The sequence below is a fragment of the Lupinus angustifolius genome, chromosome LG14 (assembly GCF_001865875.1).
Source record: "Lupinus angustifolius cultivar Tanjil chromosome LG14, LupAngTanjil_v1.0, whole genome shotgun sequence".
NCBI classification, from domain to species: Eukaryota; Viridiplantae; Streptophyta; class Magnoliopsida; order Fabales; family Fabaceae; genus Lupinus; species Lupinus angustifolius.
Window position 1 is genome coordinate 12,083,683 of NC_032022.1, and position 22,641 is coordinate 12,106,323.

Consider the following 22,641-nt stretch of genomic DNA (forward strand, 5'->3'; position numbering starts at 1 on the left):
CATTAAGTGATAAAGATAGTTAAATAAATAGTGAAGAGTAGACTTTGAACTTGAATTTTTAAGAAAAAAATTAATATTTATAGAGTAAAAGTTGTATGTACTTAATATGTATGACTTTTATGTATTATTACTATATCGTCCATCATTCATGTTTAATTATTTAAATATTCAAAAAAAGTGATACAAATGAATGATGTATAAATCTATAAATCTTTATACTAAAAATATATAAATATTACAACTTAAAAAATGTTATTTAAGACTCAATTAATAATGATATTAAGATGGATGAAGAAAAACTCTAGAAGAATATTATTTGACTTCTTTTTTTTTCTTTGGGGAAAAGGAGAGAATATAGAAGAAAATTCAATCTGATCTAATACAATCTTACGTCCGCAATGACTATTTCTCTTTCTATGTCTATTTTTCTCTCTCTCTAAAACACAACATTCACAGCAAAAGTAGAATCAACAACATTAACAAACAACAGAGCCTTTTGTTACACACAGATTTGAGAGCTTCCACCCACGTTGTCTTGTTGCACTGAACAAAAAAAAAAAACCCTAGATACAATTCTTAGCTCAAATATTTTTAACACAAATTCGAAGCTCCGAGTGTAAAGTTCGAACCTTTTTGGTTCATTGATCAGTACCCAGATTTTATTCTTCGGGATTTCTTTCTTCAATTTCTCAATTCTGAACTTCACGGTGAGTCATGGCAAGTTTATAACATTTTGACCCTTTTTATATCTCTGTTTGCTTCAATTACCACACCCCATTTACCTCTGCATCGTTGATTCGCTTCACATATGAATCGATTAACTAATTTTAGCTGCTATTTTGGTCACCGCTGTGTTTCATTTTCTTGAAGTTTCTGTCTTACTAGCTTTCCAAATTCTAATTGTTCTTTTATTTTTCCTTCAGTTGAAGTTAAACTTATCAAAGAAGTGTTAATTTTGAACTGTTAGCTTGGATTGTTAGATTGGGGTTTTGTTGATTTTGTGAGATTAGTGCCTTAATTTGATCAAAGCGTATTTTTTATTGATATTTTTTAAGGATTTGTTGATTAGTGTGATGCTGTTGTGTTAATTGAAGTTTTGGTGCTGTTTTTTTTATTTCTCTCTATTATTGTGTGCACTCGTTGATGGGTTGGATCTGAGAAGTCATGTGTTATACAGAGATTCATGCGAAAGCCGTTTGAAGATTGCTCATTTAAGGGAGGTAGCACACTTGTAATGTTCAGAACCAAAGATTGTTTATTGGTTTTCTTTGGTCTATGGTTTGTATTTGTTAAAACTCAACAACATCACATGCTTATGTTGGATCATAGTGAAGACTCTAAAGCATTTTTTGGCCTTGGAATTTGGGTTGAAACACTATCTGGGTTGAGTGTTATGCCCGGTTTCTCATGAGCTGTTGTGTGATTGTAGTTTGTTGAACTTGAACTCACGTTTTATGTAACTTAGTTCTTCTGCTTAGGTGATTTTGCTTGAAGACTGTAGCATTGGAAGATGGTGCCTCCAGGGCCACCCACTCCTATTGGTGGTGCTCAGTCTGTCAACGCTTCTCTTTTGAGATCAAATTCAGGGATGTTAGGAGGTCAAGGGGGTCAAATGCCTTCACAAAATTCTTTCCCGTCGCTCGTATCACCACGTACTCAGTTCAACAACATGAACATTCTAGGAAATATGACCAATGTAACTTCCATGCTGAATCAATCTTTCCCAAATGTAGTTTCAAATCACGGGCTCTCTAGTTCAGGAAGTACCCAGCGTGGAGTGATTGATACTGGAGCTGAGACAGATCCACTCTCTGGTGTTGGCAATGGAATGAACTTCAGTAATTCTTCATCCTCGTTTGTACAAGCAAATGCGGTGAATGGTGGTGGTTCTTCTGGTCAAGGTCAGGGTCAACAATTTTCAAACCCTTCTGGTAATCAACTGTTGTCTAGTCAACAACATTCCCAACAGCTTGAACCTCAAAATTTCCAACATATTCAGCAGTCAGTGCAGCAGTTCTCTGCTCCTCCGAATACACAGCAGCAGCATTTTCAATCAATTCCAGGAGGAATAGGTGGTATGGGCTCAGTGAAGTTGGAGCCCCAAGTAAATAATGATCAACTTGGACAGCGGCAGCAACAACAGTTGCAATCATTGAGGAGTCTTCCTCCAGTGAAATTGGAACTGCAACAACTTCAAACAATGAGAGGTCTTCCACCAGTTAAAATGGAGTCCCAACATTCTGATCAACCATTATTTGTGCATCAGCAGCAGCAACAACAGCAATTCCTCCACATGTCAAGGCAACCATCTCAGGCTTCTGCCGCTCAGTTTAATCTTTTGAACCAACATAGGATTTTGCAATTACAGCAACACCAGCAGCAACAACTCTTGAAGGGAATGCCTCAACAACGGCCTCAACTACCACAACAATTTCAACAGCAGCAGAATATGCCTATAAGGTCTCCCGTGAAACCAGCATATGAACCTGGGATGTGTGCTAGGCGGCTGACAAATTACATGTATCAGCAACAGCATAGGCCTGAAGTAAGAATTAATTTTCTTATTGTCCTTATTCTATGTATATATATGTCTTATTGAAATGTATTTGCTCATTGATTTTATGTAGGATAACAATATTGAGTTCTGGAGGAAGTTTGTTGCAGAGTATTTTGCTCCTAATGCCAAGAAGAAATGGTGTGTTTCTTTGTATGGAAGTGGCAGACAAACAACTGGAGTTTTCCCTCAGGTATGTTACTAGAGGAAACCTTATAAGCTAATTCCAATGCCTAGATAATAACCCCATCTATGTTTTCAAATTGATAATTGAATGCATGTTTCATTGTACTATACTCGGTTTTTGCCGTCTTGATTTTGTTGTTGTGATTTCCATATTGTTATGTCTCAGAACTCAAGTAACTATTGCCTTAAATATTGCCACAAATATTTTATGGGATTCAAAGTTCCGGATATTGAAGTTTCATTAGTGCTAAGCATTAGTTTAAGCTAAAAGATGATTGTTTTAATATTTTCAGGATGTATGGCACTGCGAAATATGCAATCACAAACCTGGCCGTGGGTTTGGTAAGTTTTTGTGTTATTTTTTTTCAGTATTTCCGTGTTCAGTTCACAATTTGAATGTTGGCATCTCAACTTTTTGTCAAATATGTGATCTGGGTAGTTTTAGAATGTCTGTAATGTATAATCCTCATTCTGAATGATTGTTTGTGTTTTCAGAAGCAACTGTTGAGGTTCTTCCCAGGCTTTACAAAATAAAGTATGAAAGTGGTACTTTAGAAGAGCTGCTTTATGTTGACATGCCACGTGAATATCATAATGCCTCTGGCCAGATTGTTCTAGATTATGCAAAAGCAATACAGGAAAGTGTTTTTGAGCATCTTCGTGTTGTTCGTGATGGTCAACTTCGAATCGTTTTTTCTCAAGACCTGAAGGTTATTTATTGAAATAATGACTTCACTTCAGATTTTAACTGAAAACTGCTTGTATGCTATTATAATTGTTGACATCGTCGTGTCTATTATTTCTTTTTCAGATATGCTCTTGGGAATTTTGTGCTCGGCGCCATGAAGAGCTCATCCCCAGAAGATTGTTAATACCTCAGGTGCTGATTACGTAATTGCATTATGGGAGCCCTTTGTGATAAATAAGAATATATTCTCTGTTTATTTAAATGGACAATGTTACGTGATTGATTTATCAATAAACCCATATATTCTACTCCTTGTATTTTTTGAAAACAAATCCATATATTTCGCTACTGCATAAGCAGTTGCTTACAAGATAAACATAAAAAAAAGATGCTTACAAGATATTCAGCAGCAATGAGTGAAAATTCTGTTGTTAGATTTGATTTTTTTTTGTTCATCTGAATGTAGCAAGTTGAGAGTGTTACGTGATAAGATGTTTGCCTAACATCTAGAAATTTCTGATTGTAGCTAAATTCTTGCTAGGATTGCATTTCGGGATGCTGGTTTTATCATTGTAGAGATTTTAACAAAGTAGTTCTCACTTATGCACTTAAATATTTTACATTTTGGTTACTTATTCTTATTTTTACTTTATTATATTATATACAGGTTAGTCAGCTTGGAGCGGTTACTCAAAAATACCAGTCTTTTACTCAAAGTGCTACACCAAATATATCTGTTCCGGAGTTACAAAATAATTGCAATATGTGAGTGCATTTAGCCATTTACTTTCATGTTAATTTTTGAGCTGTTGAGCCTTATACTAGTTATTTAATTATGATGTGTATTTATGGCCACATCTATTGAATTCTTACTGATGTTAGTCTTATAGTAAACTTGAACATTGTGTATGTTAACTACCTTGTAACTTTCTTATTCGATGATATTGGCCCTGGCTTATTTCCTTTTCTGTATGGATTTAATGTGAATGTTTCACCATGCATATCTCATCAAGTAATGTGTAGTCTGCATTTGTTACTCTCCTTTTAGCCCTTCTTTTTGGTGTTAATTCCACTTGTATAATGTAAAGCTTGATCGCTGGTGTGTCCAAAGTGGAGTGTAATTTATATTTTTAATATATTAAAAGAAAATGTATCAGTTTATGTGATACATGTTTGGCCACCGTAGTATAGCGGTTCTTCACTTGCACTCCTGATTAACAGATGATATAAACATTTGTCTTAACCTTGTAATATCAAAGTTCTATATCTAGATATGGATTAACTGGTTCTTAACTTGGATGAGTTTTTTGTTGAATATAGATTTGTATATTTTGATTTTGTTTCATTCTCGATGAAAACTTTTTTCCTAGGTGATTATGGAAGTCTAGATTCAGGTGTAGCTGATGTTAGGAACAGTGATGACTATGCATCTAAGGCTGTTGACATTCAGGAATGTGTTGCATGATGATACAACCATTTCCTTTTTACGGCTACTCTGATTTTTGTTAGTCGTGTCTACAGTTTAGCATGCACTACCACGTTCTTGATTTCTTTTTTGGTCTAACTTAATTAGGCTTGCTTTTTATAAAGTTTCATTTTTAAAAATTATATGCCTCTTTTCCAGGTTTGTTTCTTCAGCCCGCCAGTTGGCTAAAGCTTTAGAAGTTCCTCTAGTTAACGATTTAGGATATACAAAGAGATATGTGCGCTGCCTACAGGTAATGGTCCCTTTCTAAAACATTGCTTACTATTATTTTTTATACATTTAACCTGCATACCTATGGGAAAATATTTAAATGTGTATATATTTCCATTTTATGTCTCATATCACCCTTGATTTCTTTGTCCTTAACTATCATGTTTCTTTCTTTGCACTTGCACCATCATAATCTTGCCTGTTGAAATGTCATTTATGCACATTTGTGAACAGAACACCACACCGTTTGTTGTTTGGAATAGGAAATCCTTCGTTTTGTTTCCCTTAATGTGACTGCAAAATATAGCAGTTATCTATGTTTCTGTTTTCCTGAATAAATGTTTGTAAGAGGGTCTTCTCCCAAGAGAGGACCTGGGAAAGTTTTAAATAATTGTTTCAGTAGTGGTTTCGGAAACTTCAAAATCCCTGATGTTTTGGACAATTGTGGGTATTTGCGGTTGATGCGGCCACAATTGTGGTCGCAATACAGTTTCAACGACTTCTAAAACCTTGAAATATCGGCATCTGGAGCGGTCGTGTACCAAGGTAGTCGAAATTGCAATGTGATAGAAACTGTTCCGGATTATGATAAGAACTGAATATTATTGATGGAAATCACTATTAATACACTGGATTGTCTTGGTTTTCGAGAGACCTAGAACTCTCCCTATACCAAAGGGCAAAGGTCCCAGTTCTCTCTACAAGTGACTAGGTATCCTCACCTTATAACTCCTCTCTTATTTATAGGCGACATGCTGTATTTCTCTAGCTACTCCAGCCCCCAAACTAACTAACTAACTAACTAACTCAATAATAGATTTCTAACTGACTGACTAGGGGTTACCTAACACAATCTTCCCCCATATAATTGTATGATTTCACAGCCTCTACCGTTCTTCGTTTCGCAAAATCTGCATGTCAGCTTCGCTTTGTGAGATCATCAGGCGAATGCGTTGGATTGTGAAATCGGGATGTTTTTTGCGAACACCATGCTTGTCTGAGGGTAAAAGAAATAGGGACCCGCAACACAACTCAAGGCCCATTCGGAAATATACCCTAAATTCTTAGTTGGCTCCCTTCACAATCAGAGGCATTCATTCAAAAAAATAACCAAATCAAAAAAATCCCAAAACTTTATAAGCCTTCTTCCTCTCCTCACTCCATTGCTTATTCCTCGTTGAGTCAATGGCTGTAGTTGCTGTTAGAGTTAGTTTCCTTCATCCATCAGGACTGTTTCGTAACTTCATTTTCGATGGTGAATTTGTTTGCTTTGGATTTTTTCGGTTCTTCCACGTGGTGCTTGCTTGGTGTGAACCTGTGACGGTAGGGTTTGATGTTGTGGGCTTGGCTGTGGCAAATGAGAGTCACCAGCTGAAGAGGTTACTATGTTGTAATCATTAAAGAAATTACTTTTTCTTCTTCTACAATTTGCTGGAAGAGAAATATATTTATTGTCTTCAACAATGGTTTTAGTGGGGCTTGTCTGATGTTTATTTTCTCTTAATTGTTTCATTCATGTATATGTTTGTGTGTATGTATACATATATTTATGTGCGTATAGATTTGTGTATAGAAATATTTATATATGCTAGGGATGTCGAAACAAATATCATTGAAAGTTAATTTGGTTTTATATCGGGAAGGTCGACCATAGAGGCTATGTATTTACTACAATGATTGATGGATAGATTCACAAGGAACCGAAGGAACTTGGACATGGTCTTCATTGATTTGGAGAAGGCGTACGATAAGGTGACTAGAAAGGTATAGTGGAAAGATCTATAGAATAAAGGTGTTTGAATTGCCTACATTTGAGTAGTTAGAGATATGTATGGTGAGGTCAAAACGAATGTGAGAATACAAGATGGGGTTTTAGAAGATTTTCCTATAGCCATAGGACTACACCATAGGTTAACATTGGGTCCCTACTTGTTTACATTGGTTTGGATTTGCTTACTTCTCATATCCAAGAAGCAGTGCCTCAATGCATGTTTTTTGCGGATGATATTGTCTTAGTAGGAGACTTGGAGAGAAATTAAATGGGAAGCAAAAAATGTGGACATTAGGAAGCACATGGACTGTATAAGTTGAAGTAAGACAAAGTATATGGAGTGTAAGTTTAACAAGAGACAAACAAACCCTACTGTAGAGGTAAAGATTGAGGATCATATCATACCAAAAGTCACTAGATTTAGGTATCTTGGGTCAATCATACAAGACTATAGGGAAATTGGTGAAGATGTGAATCATAGGATTCAAGCGGATAGAATGAAATGATGGAGTGCTTCCGGTGTCATGTGATAAAAATTCTCACTTGAGCTTAAGGGCAAATTTTACTGCACGACTATATGACCTGCAATGTTATACTGAATGTTGGGTTGTAAAATGCATCATGAAAATAGACTCCATGTACCAGAGATAAGAATGTTGTATTGGATGAGTGGACACACTAGACAAGATAGAATTAGAAATCAATGTATCAGGGAGAAAGTTGGAGTAGTTCTTTTTGTAGAAAAGATTGTAGAATTGTGCTTTAGGTGGTTTGAACATGTGTGGAGGAGACCGATAGAAGTTCCCGTAAGGAAAGTAGATCAAATGAATGCATCAAGGATAAAGGCTTGATTGTTCTTGGTTGTTGTTGTAGAAATATTTATATGTGCATACATAATATATATGTACACATATATATATATATATATATATATTGTAGTATTTAAGTAAGGATCTTACAATCCATGTTACTATTTTCACGTTTTATGGGTTTTCTCCCCTTCCTGATCTTACATATGAAATCGATTTTACAACCTCGCCTGGACCAGTAATGGTTGGCTGATGCTTTGGTGGTACTTTTATGTTTTGGTAAATAATTTCGTATGTATTGTTTTGGAAGAATGGCTATCGAATGCTAAATAAATCAGGAAGTCTTGCCAATTCCAAAAAGAGAATAAACCATCCCTTTATTTTTTGGGACATAAATGCTTTATTAATAAAAGAGTGAATGATAGTTATCTAATGAAGTAGAATGAATAGTAAATTGATCAGATAAATATGAACTTTATTGAGGAAGATACACAGTTAACTTGACAAACTTGTTTTATTGTCTCTTGTTTTTGTTGCAGATATCGGAAGTGGTAAATAGTATGAAAGACTTGATAGATTACAGCAGAGAAACAGGGACTGGACCTATGGGTACGTTAATAATCTGTTTACTGGTTGATTGTAAGTGTGACAGTTTGCATGTAGATATCAAATAATGTTTTATTAGAGACCAGTTGCTTTACTTGGCCATCCTATATACTGTTACAATTTCGTTTACCATTTCTAATTAGCATTGTATAGAATAGAAGTTTGAAGTCTTGACTTGATGCATTTACTTTTTTATTTTACCTTTTAATATTATGTTTTAAAACAGTTTTGGGTATCACACTTGTTGACAACGACATTATCCTAGTTGTTGGTTGGTATTTTGATGATCTTGCATCATACCATTGACAGCTATGCTTAGTAATGAAATCTATTCCAGACGACATTGCCTCTAATTTATGAAGAGACTTGAAGATTGTTGATGATCTGGTCAAGGTTTTATCTTGGAGACACAAGTTGGTGTAACTGAGTGTCTGTTAAGGGACTGTCTGGGTTTTGCGGATGGCGAAGGGCATTTTCATGTTGGGTTGGGTGAAGTTTCAAAGAAGTGCATGTTTTGAAAGTTAAAGAGAGATGAAATTAAGTCTAACTTCTATTCTCATGGATCACTTTATATTTAGGAGGCCTGGTGCACGAGACTCTCACTTAGTGGGGTCTGAGGAGGGTAATAGGTAATGGGTCAGGAGGCTGGTGGAAGTAAACCAAACTTCTTGAGAGGCAAAAGGGTCCTATAATGTGCCTTTTGTGTCCCAAGTATTGGAACATTTTTTTACATGATTTAGTTAGATGGGTAACCATTTTTGAAGTGTTCTCTCACTTTAATCTCTATACACAAACACTTGAAACTCTTTCCACAGTAGTTCTGTAATGTCCTGTAACTTAACCAAAGGAAAGTTTTGGTCCTTGAGATAACTTATTAGTTGTGTTATTTTCTCCGTAAATTAATAACTATTTCCATTTGTTTGATTGTGATGATTGTTATGGGGTGACTGAATGTTTTTTTCTTGCCTTCTCTCAGAGAGCTTAACCAAATTCCCTCGGAGAAATAGTGGTTCCTCTGGACCTCGTGGTCAAGCACAACAGCACGAAGATCAATTACAGCAAAAGCAACAACAACAGCAACAGCAGCAGCAGCAACATCAGCAAATGTTGGACCATAATTCAAATGGTGATCAAACTTCATCACAAGGCACTGCCATGCAATTTGCTTCCAAAAATGGTATGGTTAATGTAAATAACTCCAATAACACAGCATCTGCACCAACCACCACAAGCACTATCGTCGGACTGCTCCACCAAAACTCCATGAATTCCAGAAAAAATTCAATGAACAATGCAAGCAGTCCATATGGAGGTAGTTCTGTTCAGGTTCCATCCCCAGGTTCCTCCAATACTATGCCACAGGCCCAACCAAACTCGTCCCCTTTTCAAGCACCAACACCATCTTCATCTAACAACCCGCAACAAACATCTCACCATTCCTTAACATCTGCCAATCACATGGGTACAACAAACTCACCGGCTAATATTTCCATGCAACAACATCAGCCATCTCTTTCTGGTGAGGCCGGCCCTACCGACACTCAGAGCTCAGTCCAGAAAATCATACACGAGATGATGTTGTCGTCCCAGATGAATGGCACAGGCGAGATGGTTGGTGCTGCTTCTCTTGGAAATGGTATGAAGAATGTAAATGGTGTTTTGCCAACGGGCACTAATACAGGGCGGAACAGTGGCAATGGCCTGATGGGCAATGGTGCACTGAACAGTAATTCAAGTGCTGGAATTAATAGCTATGGGACAATGAACCTTGGTCAAAATGTTATGGCTAATGGAATGAGAGCTGCTATGGGAAATAACTCAGTCATGAATGGAAGGGGAGGAATGGCATTCATTGCTAGGGATCAAGCTATGAATCATCAACAAGATTTGTCAAATCAACTACTTAGCGGGCTAGGAACCGTAAACGGTTTTAATAATCTGCAATTTGATTGGAAACCATCTCCATGAAAGCCTTTTTATATGGTCTGCATGTTGTGGTTCCTTATTGCTGCTTGTGCAGCATGAGCAAATGGTAGAATTGCCTTTAGCCCCTTGATGATTGAAGAATGCAAATGGGTAGTGATAGGACATAGGCCAATATAATGATTTTATATATAAGAAATGAAAATTTGTTGGCTGGTTGTGTAGCTGATGGGGCTGATTTGTGAATTTCATCTGTAACCTTTTTTCTTTCTCTATCTTCATGGCTTTTACAAAAATCATCCTTGATAAATGTGCAATTTTGCACACTTGAGGATGGTTGAGTTTTGGGCTACAAAAAGCAACTGGTTGTTGAGAGAATAGTGTTAGTTACTATCTTTAGCAATGATTGATTTGAAGTTACTACATAGTAAGAATAGGAAGTAATCAACATTCAAAAGTGGAATGAAGTTTGTTCTCTAATGTAACCTTTATAAAATGTAAGTAAAAAATGAGTACACAGTATTATTCTAAGTGATTGAATCTGAATCTGGATACAGATGGAAAGATGGTCCTTGACTTTATAAACAAAACACTAGCATTTGCCTTCTAGGCATGGAAAAGAATGAAAGAAAATTACAAATAGCAATGTTTCTATTCTCATTCTCCACCATTCAACTCCTTTCATTCCTTGCAATACAAAATACCAATATTTTATCATATTTTCTTACATCATATGTCAACATATTTATCCACTGTTGCTGACAAAGTTGACTTGGGAACTGCACCAATAATGCTTTCTTTTTTCTCTCCGTTTTTGAAGAAAAGAACTGTTGGTATGCTTCTGATGCCGTACTTTGTAGCTATACTTGGATTGTCATCAGTGTTAAGCTTGTAGCATGCAATTTTGCCAGCATATTCTTTGGCTAACTCACCAACAATAGGCTCTATCATCCTGCATGGACCACACCATGGTGCCCAAAAATCTACAAGCACAGGGGTTTCACTTCCTATCACAAGCTTCTCCCAGGTTGAGTCAGTCACTGCTCTAACTGCAAAAGTTGAACATGTATTATGTACAATTAGACAAGACACCAGAACACAGAGAGAACATAGTTTATTGTAGGAAGTTCTTTTATAAGATACCATTAACTAGTTTGAACAGATTTGTCTTCGTTCATGTCCTGTCCTGGTTTCTTATCTAGTGTAATTAAAAAATGTCATTTAAATAAAAAGAAAATTCTAAAAAAGAAAAAATAAAACTTTTACATTACTTGGTGAAATCTAAATGACTATAGACAGGAAGACAAAAAATTTCTGGGACAAAGGATTTGTCTTCCAAGTAGCTTATAAGCTGGTTGGATAACTTATAAATTACTTGGTGATTTTAATCTAAAATGCATTAATATCTTAGCCGATACATTATTACTTGATCACTTTACAATCTTACTTTAGAGGAGTACTAGCTTACCGCATATCCATTAATTCCAATATGATATTGGGAAATCAACATGATACTTCTTTCAAGTAAATACTTGGCTAGTGAGAAAATCTAGCATGCTCCCACTAACAACAATATATGCTTCAAAAGAAATATCCCTAAAAACTATACATTGCTGCTCAAATAACATGCTATAATTTGTACTTGGTTTCAAGAATATCATCATGAAGTCAAAGCACGTGCATTAATTTAAATTATAATGGATAAGATAAGGTGCAAGTCCAGCCACAAAACATATTGTAATATTAGTTTTTTGTTACCATACTAACAGAAAATGAAAACATATTGTAATGTTAGTTTCTTGTTACCATACTAACAAATCTATACCTTGTATATCTTTATATCTTCCAAATTTCACCGAATCCTTAAAAATATATAAAGAAGAAGCATTAAGAGAAAAACTAGTATAGTGGTTAATTACCTCCATCTACTGCTTCACGAGCATTGCAAATGAAACTTGATTTTCTATAGGAACCATGGGTTGCGTAAAGAGATGGGTTAGGTAGTGTTGAGTTTTTAAGCATGGATTTCTTGAAGCCTTTGTAAGTTGGTAGAACAAGTTTTTCCCTTGAAGTTGAAGAGAATGGAGAAACACATTGGGGTCTTGCTGTGCCAATAGTGGTTACTCTTAAACAATTCTCCAAAGCCATGCTAGTTGGTTGCTTTTGTGTTTTTTCTACTAGTTATTTACTTGCTCAGTATGGTTGTATCAAATTTATTTCATATGATTTTGGGGTATCTCAGTTTGTGGATGTTATTAAAGTATAAGATTGTGAGGTTCTTAAAAGGCTCAAATTCCCGTGGATATTATCCATGTTTTCAATTCACTAGCTCTCAACTTTTATCATGCACGAGAAAAACTTGTATCGAAACATATATGTAGATAAGTAATAAAATTTTGACAACTTATTAAAATTTTATTTCTAATTAAAACTTAGTTTTAAATTATGACATCAAAAAATATAATAATATTTGTCTTGAAATATGACATGTTGGATATATATTCTTAGAATTTTTTATATTAGGTTGAACAAAGAAACAATTCTGTATATTTGTTTTACTAGCGGGTGGTATTTTAATTCCCATTTTCTTTTGGTTTTGATTAACTTATTAGGAAACTTAGAATATCACATTTGATTCCCATTTTCTTAAATATACAGCGATATGATAAGCCGATATTCTTCTTGGGATTAACATATAAGACACTAAAATATTAATGTAGTAGTAGAATAATGTAATACATAGTTGATCCTATGAATAAAATGGGGAGATTGTGTAAGATAATCGACAACCATTGAAAAACTTTGTTGAATCTCCATTATATGGGTAAATGATATAACAATATTAATGTTAAGTTGTCGTCTAGATTTAATATGATCGCTCTAATGCAATGTCAAATTGCAAAGGCCGCAACATCACTACTAGATGTAGTGAAAAATAAGGAAGGGTCCCGCATTTCCTTGAGTGGGGTGCGGACAAAGAAGCTAACTTATTAGATTAAAATACGAATTAGAACAGGAAACATAGGTACTCTTATAAGTAAATCAATAAAAGTAGTAGATAAAATGATTAGGATGATGGTCGATTTTATATGCCTACATGAAACTAAGTGAGTTGATGAAAATTTAAGAGAATTACATACTTCATGTTTTAAGTTGTGATACAACGTTAAGAAGAAATCGAGAAATAAGGTGAGTATACTTGTAATAGGAATAGGAGATATGATCTTAAACCTTAAATTTGTAGCAAAGAAAGACATCTTTAAAGTTATTAACACTTATATACTCCATGTAGAGTTAGATGAATATCATAAGCTAAATTTTTGGAATGATCATGAAATACCTTACTTTAGGTGAAACAAATACAAAAGTTAGGAATATTCTATATTTCTCCTCAACTTTTGATTTTACAATAATCATCATGTGTTCTAAGAAGCATGAGGAACACCTTATCACATATAAGAGTAAGTTAGCATGTTTAGATCGATTTCTTTCTTATACATAAACTAGATGGAAAATGGATAAGAGTGAAGTGACACGTTCTCACATCTTAGAGAGAGTATGATGATTTAATATAGAAACGTGATTATATATGTGAGAGTTAATAGTAGAATGAAGAGATAGGGCCAAGATAGAGTCACAAGAATGAAGTGACGGAAATTATAAAGTTAATGTAAAAATAGAAATTATAAAACATCCTATAATGCAAGATTGAAATCGATGTGTTTGACTTATATATCTTTCTCCTCTAATGTCTTTTCCATATATCTTTTTTTATATAATTATGAGAAAATAACTTATATAACAAACATAGAATCCTTATCACTCATAAACCAACTTCCATCAATATACATACATTATATTAATTATCATGTAAAGAATATGTATGTAATATTTTAAACAAAAAAAAAAAGAATGATGAATATAATTAAGTTAAATTTTAGTGCAATATACTCTTAATTAATTTTTTAGGTACAATTAAGGAAATTCGCTCACCTTATTGATAAAGAATTAATTCACTTCGGAGTTTGTGACTTCCAATCTCAATAAATATTATTATCAGAATCGTCCGAACATTTAAACATTTGGAGTTTGTCACTTACACGTAGACAAACACTTGTTATTCTCTTAATTAATTACATATTAGATAAATTGTTCACTCTCCATGTATAACTTGATTATGAAATGACTATTTTTTTTGTTTGTATTTAAGCAAAATCTACTAAGAATTATTATTGATGAATAAAAGGAATTAGAGTATAAATAATAAATCCAGCCCTTCCAACGCTTTTTTGTCTTTCTATTTTCATATCCCACTTCCTTCCCTCTTCTTCTTAGGTTTGGTCACTACCAACACTAACCACCTCCGCCGCCAACCGCCGCGCCGCATAAACCGATAACTTCCTCTCCCTCCCTAATTAGGGTTCTACATTTTGGTTCCAAATCAATACTTCATCAAAACCATAATTAACAATGTCGATTTCACAGGACCTATACCCTTCCCAAGACGACCTTCTCTACGAAGAAGAACTTCTCCGAAACCCCTTCAGCCTCAAACTGTGGTGGCGCTACCTCATTGCTCGTTCTGAATCCCCATTCAAAAAGCGCTTCGTGATTTACGAACGTGCCCTCAAGGCTCTCCCCGGAAGCTACAAACTTTGGCATGCTTACCTTCGCGAACGCCTCGATATCGTTCGAAACCTTCCAATTACTCACTCTCATTACGATACTCTCAATAACACGTTCGAACGCGCCCTTGTCACGATGCACAAGATGCCCAGGATTTGGATTATGTACCTCAAAACCCTAACAGAGCAGAATTTGGTAATGAGAACTAGGAGGGCGTTTGATAGGGCGCTCTGCGCGCTCCCGGTCACGCAGCATGATCGAATTTGGGAGCCTTATCTTGTTTTTGTGAGCCAGAAGGGTATCCCTATTGAGACCTCGTTGAGGGTTTATAGAAGGTACTTGAAGTATGATCCTTCTCACATTGAGGATTTTATAGAGTTTTTGGTTAATTCGAGTTTGTGGCAAGAGGCTGCTGAGAGATTAGCGTCTGTTTTGAATGATGATCGGTTTTATTCGATTAAGGGGAAGACGAAGCATAGGCTGTGGTTAGAATTGTGTGACTTGTTGACGAGGCATGCGAATGAGGTGTCTGGGTTGAATGTGGATGCCATCATTAGGGGTGGGATAAGGAAGTTCACGGATGAGGTTGGTCGGTTGTGGACTTCACTGGCTGAGTATTATATCAGGAGGGGTTTGCATGAGAAGGCGAGGGATGTCTTTGAGGAGGGTATTTGCACTGTCATCACCGTGAGGGATTTTAGCGTTATCTTTGACTCTTACTCGCAGTTTGAAGAGAGCATGCTTGCTTATAAGATGGAGGAGATTGGTTTAAGCGATGAGGAGGAGGAAGAAGAAGAGAATGGTGTTAAGGAGGAGGATGATGAAGAAGATATTCGTTTTAAAGAAAGATCATGGGAGGATGAGTTTGAGAAGAAGATTTTACATGGGTTTTGGTTGAATGAGAAAAATGACATAGACTTGAGATTGGCTCGGTTGGATTATCTTATGGAGAGGAGGCCAGAGCTGGCCAATAGCGTGCTTTTGCGCCAAAATCCTCATAACGTAGAACAGTGGCACCGTAGGGTGAAGCTTTTCGATGGTAATCCTGCCAAGCAGATCCTGACTTACACGGAAGCAGTAAGGACGATTGATCCCATGAAGGCAGTGGGAAAGCCTCATACTTTGTGGGTTGCCTTTGCTAAACTGTATGAGCATCACCATGATCTTGTGAATGCCCGGGTCATATTTGACAAGGCAGTTCAAGTGAACTACAAAACTGTGGATAATCTGGCTAGTATCTGGTGTGAGTGGGCAGAAATGGAGCTGAAACATTCGAATTTCCAAGGAGCACTTGAGCTTATGAGGCGGGCTACAGCAGAGCCATCAGTTGAGGTCAAGCGAAAAGGTATTCTTAAATTGACTTTGACCGTGTTCATGTTTCGTTTTCCAGTTACACTATACTTTTGTCGTTTAATGCTATCATGTTTGTTGGGGGAGTGAACTAACTTTTGGGTTTTGCTTGTGGTTTAATTTTTAGTCACTGCTGATGGGAATGAACCAGTTCAGATGAAGTTGCATAGATCTTTGAGATTGTGGACCTTCTATGTTGATTTGGAGGAAAGCCTAGGTACTTTGGAGTCTACTCGAGCTGTTTATGAGCGGATATTGGATTTACGAATAGCCACACCACAGATAATTATCAACTATGCATACTTTCTGGAGGTATGGAACAATTGTCACATTTTAGTATAATATTTCCGTTGTATTTTAATCCTACTGGTTTTAGTTGATTGACAATCGTTACATTGGTTTATGCAGGAGCATAAATACTTTGAAGATGCTTTTAAAGTTTATGAAAGAGGAGTGAAGATATTCAAGTACCCCCATGTTAAAGACATATGGGTGACATACCTGTCTAAATTTGTGAAGAGATATGGAAAGACAAAATTGGAGAGAGCAAGAGAGCTCTTTGAGAATGCAGTTGAAACGGTAAGCATGTTGCTTTTTGCTCAAATCTAATTGTTCTTGAATTAATTGTTTCATTTAAAGTTCTATATCATTATTAATGATTCCAGACCAAGAATATATTTAAGTGTGTCAAATCTAGACCAATCTTAAGCTCATTATTTTTGTCTTATGTTTATTATGCTTGTAAATTGTAATTACCATTACTCAAGCTGGACCTATAAAATATTAGTTATTTTTACATGAAACATCAAAATTGATGAGTCAATGTAGATTAATGCTGATACAGACTTTCACTAGCATGAATTATTTCATGCAATTAGGCTTATACAATATTATAACGTTTAGGGTGCAACTTTTACTTGTCCTGCAAATTGAAGAGCATATTTCAATATTGTAATATCATCCGGCAAAATGCCCTTTTAGCGTTTGAAGGTCAGTCTGCAGTTTGAGATGGATATTTTTATCGTTTTTAGCTAATAGGTTGCAATGGAGATGTTGCAATTAGTTGGAGACGAACACTGGTTGATTAAAATGGTTTTAACTGTGTTTTAACCTGTAGTTAGGTGATTTTTCATTATATTCTGGATTTCAGGGTATAGGTATAAATAGGGGACTTTAGAATTAAGTTTACTATGTTTTAGGTCTTGGATGTCTTATTATGAAGAATTGGCGCCATTTGCAGGGTACTTCTTGGTTATTACCATATGATCTTTGTGCTCGATAGGATTGGAGCAAGCATGATGTTTAAGAATGGCTGAAAATTGAAGTAATAGATAGAGCTTAACCCAAACATGACTTGCTTGAGTGATCTGATTCTATACTCTCATTGACTCTGCACCTGGTCTTGGAATTGTTTGGTTGTCATAGCATAAATCAAATAGGACCAACCCTTGAATAAATGAAACGTTGCATGAGGTGGAGGGGAAAAAGATAGATTTTACAGTAGACACATTTTTCTTTTGTAAAGCTTGTTCGTAATATACTTTTTCACCCATCTGTTGTATTTATGTCCTCTTGCTGAAGTTTGTATATTACATCACTTAGATTGTTTGGCAGTCCACGATTTGGTGGAATATCGTTGCAGGAAGTGAACTCCATTGAAAATTTCACATGCACCCTTGTGGTGTCATTCATTTAAACTTTTTTTTATTGAGGTGAAATAGGGGAGAAAGACATAGAGAAGAAAGGGGAAACAGCCCCAAAACTCTCCTTATTTGGTAGGAGAGAAATAGAGAGGAAGAAAACAAAAAACGAGGGATATTTTCTTCTCTCGTTTAGGGAGAAAGGGGGGAGAGAAGCAATTTTTCTCCAATTTCCTAGGATACCCTTACCTCCATTCACAACTTGGTATTTTTTATAGGGGCATGAGTGTATATTAAAGAAAAAGTCACTCTGGTACTAAATACCCCTAAAATCTACTAATTTTCTCACTCTTTCTGTCCATGTTCTTTCTTTCTATTGTCTCTTCCCATTTTCTTCCCTAAATCAAACAAAGTATAAAAATGTTCACTGACTTGTCTTTTGGAAAGAACACTCACCTCCCGAGCAAGATCAATGCTTGGCTTTCTTCACTTGTTGAAACTTGAGAAAGAAAATAGAGATGATTTTTTATAGCTCTATGGGGTACAGTGTAGGGCAGGATTGTGCAAATGAAATTGTGTTATATTGAATAAAAACATGATGGTTTATGTTGTGATAATTGTAAATGAGTCAACCTATCCTATTTATGTGATACTATTATGCACTGCACCTTATTTGTATTATGTGTAGAGTACTACGACATATTTGCAAAAAAATTAATTCACTAGAGTAACCTTCACCAGTAGCTTTTACTTTATTTAAAGTGCATCTAGTTTGTCAAAGATTATATATAACAAGTATTTTTCCTATTTAATTGCATTATCTGATGATATTTTACTTTCTGGTGATCTGTTTGTTTATGTCAAGTATAACTTTTGAATTCTAGTAATGTATAATGATGCTAACTTAATCTGTCTTTTGGGTGCATGCTTTGTAAATAGACGCCAGCTGATCAAGTGAAACCACTTTATCTCCAATATGCTAAGTTGGAGGAGGACTATGGACTAGCAAAGCGAGCTATGAAGGTTTATGATCAAGCAACTAAGGCAGTTCCTAACAATGAGAAGTTAAGCATGTATGAAATATATATTGCTCGCGCAGCTGAGATATTTGGTGTTCCCAGAACTCGAGAGATCTATGAGCAGGCAATTGAATCTGGTCTTCCAGACAAGGATGTCAAAACTATGTGTTTGAAGTACGCTGAGCTAGAAAAAAGCTTGGGAGAAATTGACCGTGCCCGTGGAATATATGTTTTTGCCTCTCAGTTTGCAGATCCACGGTCTGATCCAGATTTTTGGAACAAGTGGCATGAGTTTGAGGTTCAGCACGGAAACGAAGATACCTTCAGAGAAATGCTTCGTATTAAGCGAAGTGTCTCTGCAAGCTACAGCCAGGTACTTAAGTCCCTTCATTGTTGTTTCCCCCTTTCATTCTGTAACCTTGATTTCTTGCTAGTATTCTTATCTTACTTCTATTGTTTTTCCAGACACATTTTATTCTGCCCGAGTATCTGATGCAAAAGGACCAAACTGTGAATCTGGATGAGGCCAAAGACAAAATGAAAGAGGCTGGGGTCCCTGAGGATGAAATGGCTGCTCTGGAAAGGCAATTAGCCCCAGCAGTTAACAGTTCATTGACAAAAGATAGAAAGGTTGGTTTTGTGAGCGCCGGAGTGGAATCACAGTCCGATGGAGGGATAAAAACAAGCGGAAATCATGAGGATATCGAATTACCAGAAGAAAGTGACTCTGACGACGACGATGATAAGATTGAGATTGCACAAAAAGATGTCCCTGATGCTGTTTTTGGTGATTTGATTAGGAAGAGAGAGGAGAGTGAAAACAATGGGGAAGTGGATGGTGCTAATGAGACTAAGCTTGGTGCTCTTGAGAGAATAAAGAGGATGAAACGAAATTAATTGTTGGGTCAGAGAAGTTGAGTTCAAGTTTTGATAGTAGTGAAATTAGTTTCATGGTTTGTATTATGTACTAACTTCAACCTACTTAGAGTTGGTTAACTTTATTCTTGAGGTGTGTATCATAAAATTGTAGTTGTTAAGTGTACCACTATTCCTTTTCAAGCATAATTGTATTTCTTGCTGAGAATCACAGCATGCTTTAGACAAGTTATATCAATTTTTAAAAATAAAAACGGAAAAAGATTTACATTCAAATTTACCAAGAGTAGATACAAAACTTGTTTGCATACAGATTTGCATTCTATATTTGATCTATAATTTTGGATTTGGTCTTTTAATCGTGATTTTTAACAATGCACCTTGCTTTATGAACTTCTTTTCTTATTATAGGAAACATGGCATGTTGAGTGTTGTTTGTTTGCTGGTTAATCAATTGGAATATATAATGTGAATGTTACCTAATTACACAATGATTAATGATTTGAAATTAGATAGGCATGATTTGATTTGCTTAAATTAAATTTTAGAGTAAATTAGATTGACACTCCTGTTTTAGTGAAATTACACAAACCACCCCTTATTTTTTAGACCTACATAACCCTAATTTTTTATAATTTTATTACATTGATCACCCCTGTATGAGAAATACATGTAATATTTTAAATAAAAAATGTGATAAATGCAATTAAGTTAAACAAAATATGGTATAGTGTGGAGACAAGTCTAAATAATATACAAATCAATTTATCTTTATTATTTTGGTTACAAAATGCATCAATAATTTTATACTATATCGTAATGAACCAAATTACATTTATCACATTTTATATTATATTGACTCATATATTATTTGGACTTGTTTCCATAATATACTATGTTTTGTTTAACAAAATTACATTTATCACATTTTTCTATTTAACAAAATTACATTTATCACATTTTTCTATCATACAGAAGTGATTAGTGTAATGAAATTATAAAAATTAGAAGGTTTATATATGTGTAAAAAGTAAGAAGTAATTTATATAATTTCATTAAAATTAAAATTCAGTCAATATAATTTACTCTAAATTTTATGAATTATAAGGTGTCCGTGTTGTATTCTACTGAACCAGTTTGATTGACATCAAACTCTCTTATGTTAAGACATGCAAACAACATATGACTATTTTTGAAAGACCAATCATATTTTAAGCTAAAACTACTAAGTAGAATAAGTTTGGAAGAGAATGTCATTGGGAATAGAAAATTTATATGGAAGCATTGAAAATAAGAGAGTAAAATATATGACCAAGAGTGAGAAATTCCAAATATCAGCCACGTAGACAAACTTTTCGTGCAACAAATTTCAATGAAGCCTAACGTCAAACCAAAACACCAAAGCAAATTATACAATATCTGCCCTATGTAACACGTTGGGATTATTTAGCGACTATGTTCACAGAAGCCATAATATTGACGACATGTTAAGGATTATTAAAAAATCATGAGAAAATGATATACAATATATTTGGTGGGAATTTCTTTGGATGACCATTACCCAATAGATTGAACTAACACTAATGTCCAAAGATTGAATTGAATAATGGTTGTCAAATTCAGAGATTAAATCTGCCTTTTTATAATATAAACTTTTAAACTAAATTGATAATTGTTTGAATAAAAAGGCATCAAACATGCCTCTCAAAGGTATTACCACATGACCTGTTCTAGTGAGCAACTAAGACTTCACAATTTTCTAATCAAAAAGTAATATCCTCAGCTCAAAAAATGGCAGCAAATAGTGCAAATGTTCACCGACTTTGATTGAACATCTCAACTCACCATCTTCTAAAGATAGTGGTGCTTCACACATTATCTTGGAACATCACTCCATCATATAAAAGATAAGTCCTAACTAAGCATACAATGATAATAGAGGGTGAATTTAATACAATGATTGAATATTAAGTCACATGTTCAAATCCTAAAAATAGTATCTTCTAGAATAAGTGTATATATCTACCATTTTCAAACCTTACTAAGTGAGAGTTTCATATATTAAACTATTATTTTAGACCGAACAATATTTGGATCAGTAGATTTTAGGCTACAAAACGTGAGTAAATAATTAAAATACACAGGTAAACTAGGATTAAGTGAGTATTTTTGGTGGCTCTATTAGCATTTAGTGATCCATCATGTGCAATTTTAATAGGCCCCTGGTTCAGTTAATGGGCTTCCTTGTTGCTAAAGAAACAAAACTCATATTCATAAAGTTGTACATTAATTGATTGATTCTTGTATGTGACAAATTGACTAGAAGCACGTTGGACTAGACATTGGTTATTCATAATTAGTTGAGAGAATAAAAGAATTGATAAGGTATATAATGAACAATAAAACAGAGGTAACAAATGTATAGGTAGGTTAAGTGTCATTATCTTATGCCACTAACAATATCATTTTGGAGAATGAGAAATATCAGGAAAGAAAGAAAGCGAACGAACCGTACTTCTTTTTGGCACATATGCTGTTCGACAAAATATATTACTTTATGTGCAACTATTTGTAATTGATTAAAAAAATATAGTCAAATTAAAATTTTAATAATTAATTAATTTTCTGACCAATTACAAGTCGTGACACATGAAGTGATACACTATTTTGGGACAGTAGATGTCCACCTATACTTTGGTGGTCTATAAAATATTTTTTAAACATAATGATAAAATCTTTGATTAATTGAGAGCCTAGTTTGTAAGTTGTTACTTAGTATTGTATGTATAGTAATATGATAGCAAATAAATTGCTATACATTCTTATGGGTTACTTTACTCATGTCGGATTATGCCTCAAAGTGTTCTATGAAGCTATAAATTTCAACCATCTAGATT

The 22,641-nt window shown here is 34.9% G+C and overlaps 3 protein-coding genes across 6 annotated transcripts; 2 read left to right on the top strand and 1 right to left on the bottom strand.

Moving 5' to 3' along the window:
- LOC109326741 (transcriptional corepressor SEUSS-like) lies at positions 376-10,623 on the top strand. 4 transcript variants are annotated; one of them, XM_019559523.1, is made up of 11 exons: positions 376-707; positions 1,178-1,409; positions 1,450-2,545; positions 2,628-2,747; positions 3,034-3,082; positions 3,236-3,450; positions 3,552-3,620; positions 4,096-4,193; positions 5,053-5,146; positions 8,244-8,313; positions 9,287-10,623. In XM_019559523.1, exons 3-11 carry the CDS (start codon positions 1,511-1,513, stop codon positions 10,276-10,278), a joined length of 2,742 nt encoding a protein of 913 aa, XP_019415068.1. In that variant the 5' UTR covers positions 376-707; positions 1,178-1,409; positions 1,450-1,510; the 3' UTR covers positions 10,279-10,623. The 4 variants fall into 4 exon arrangements, with proteins under 4 accessions (XP_019415068.1, XP_019415067.1, XP_019415069.1 ...); XM_019559522.1 differs by having other exon boundaries at positions 1,178-2,545; XM_019559524.1 differs by lacking the exon at positions 1,178-1,409 and having other exon boundaries at positions 1,479-2,545.
- LOC109326742 (thioredoxin M-type, chloroplastic-like) lies at positions 10,782-12,457 on the bottom strand. The gene is made up of 2 exons (XM_019559526.1): positions 12,153-12,457; positions 10,782-11,282 (listed from the first exon to the last, which is right to left on the bottom strand). The coding sequence occupies exons 1-2, from the start codon at positions 12,379-12,381 to the stop codon at positions 10,963-10,965; spliced, it is 549 nt and encodes a 182-aa protein (XP_019415071.1). The 5' UTR covers positions 12,382-12,457; the 3' UTR covers positions 10,782-10,962.
- LOC109326956 (pre-mRNA-splicing factor SYF1-like) lies at positions 14,519-19,873 on the top strand. The gene is made up of 5 exons (XM_019559903.1): positions 14,519-16,204; positions 16,337-16,521; positions 16,618-16,788; positions 18,789-19,241; positions 19,334-19,873. Exons 1-5 carry the CDS (start codon positions 14,704-14,706, stop codon positions 19,763-19,765), a joined length of 2,742 nt encoding a protein of 913 aa, XP_019415448.1. The 5' UTR covers positions 14,519-14,703; the 3' UTR covers positions 19,766-19,873.

Coding starts and splice junctions, on each gene's coding strand:
- LOC109326742 (XM_019559526.1), bottom strand. CDS start 12,381: ATGGCTTTGGAGAATTGTTTAAGAGTAACCACTATTGGCACAGCAAGA. Junction 11,283..12,152: donor TCGTGAAGCAGTAGATGGAG/GTAATTAACCAC, acceptor CAACTTTTGCAG/TTAGAGCAGTGACTGACTCA.
- LOC109326741 (XM_019559522.1), top strand. CDS start 1,511: ATGGTGCCTCCAGGGCCACCCACTCCTATTGGTGGTGCTCAGTCTGTC. Junction 3,083..3,235: donor CAAACCTGGCCGTGGGTTTG/GTAAGTTTTTGT, acceptor TTGTGTTTTCAG/AAGCAACTGTTGAGGTTCTT. Junction 3,621..4,095: donor GAAGATTGTTAATACCTCAG/GTGCTGATTACG, acceptor TATTATATACAG/GTTAGTCAGCTTGGAGCGGT.
- LOC109326956 (XM_019559903.1), top strand. CDS start 14,704: ATGTCGATTTCACAGGACCTATACCCTTCCCAAGACGACCTTCTCTAC. Junction 16,205..16,336: donor AGTTGAGGTCAAGCGAAAAG/GTATTCTTAAAT, acceptor TTTAATTTTTAG/TCACTGCTGATGGGAATGAA. Junction 16,522..16,617: donor ACTATGCATACTTTCTGGAG/GTATGGAACAAT, acceptor TGGTTTATGCAG/GAGCATAAATACTTTGAAGA.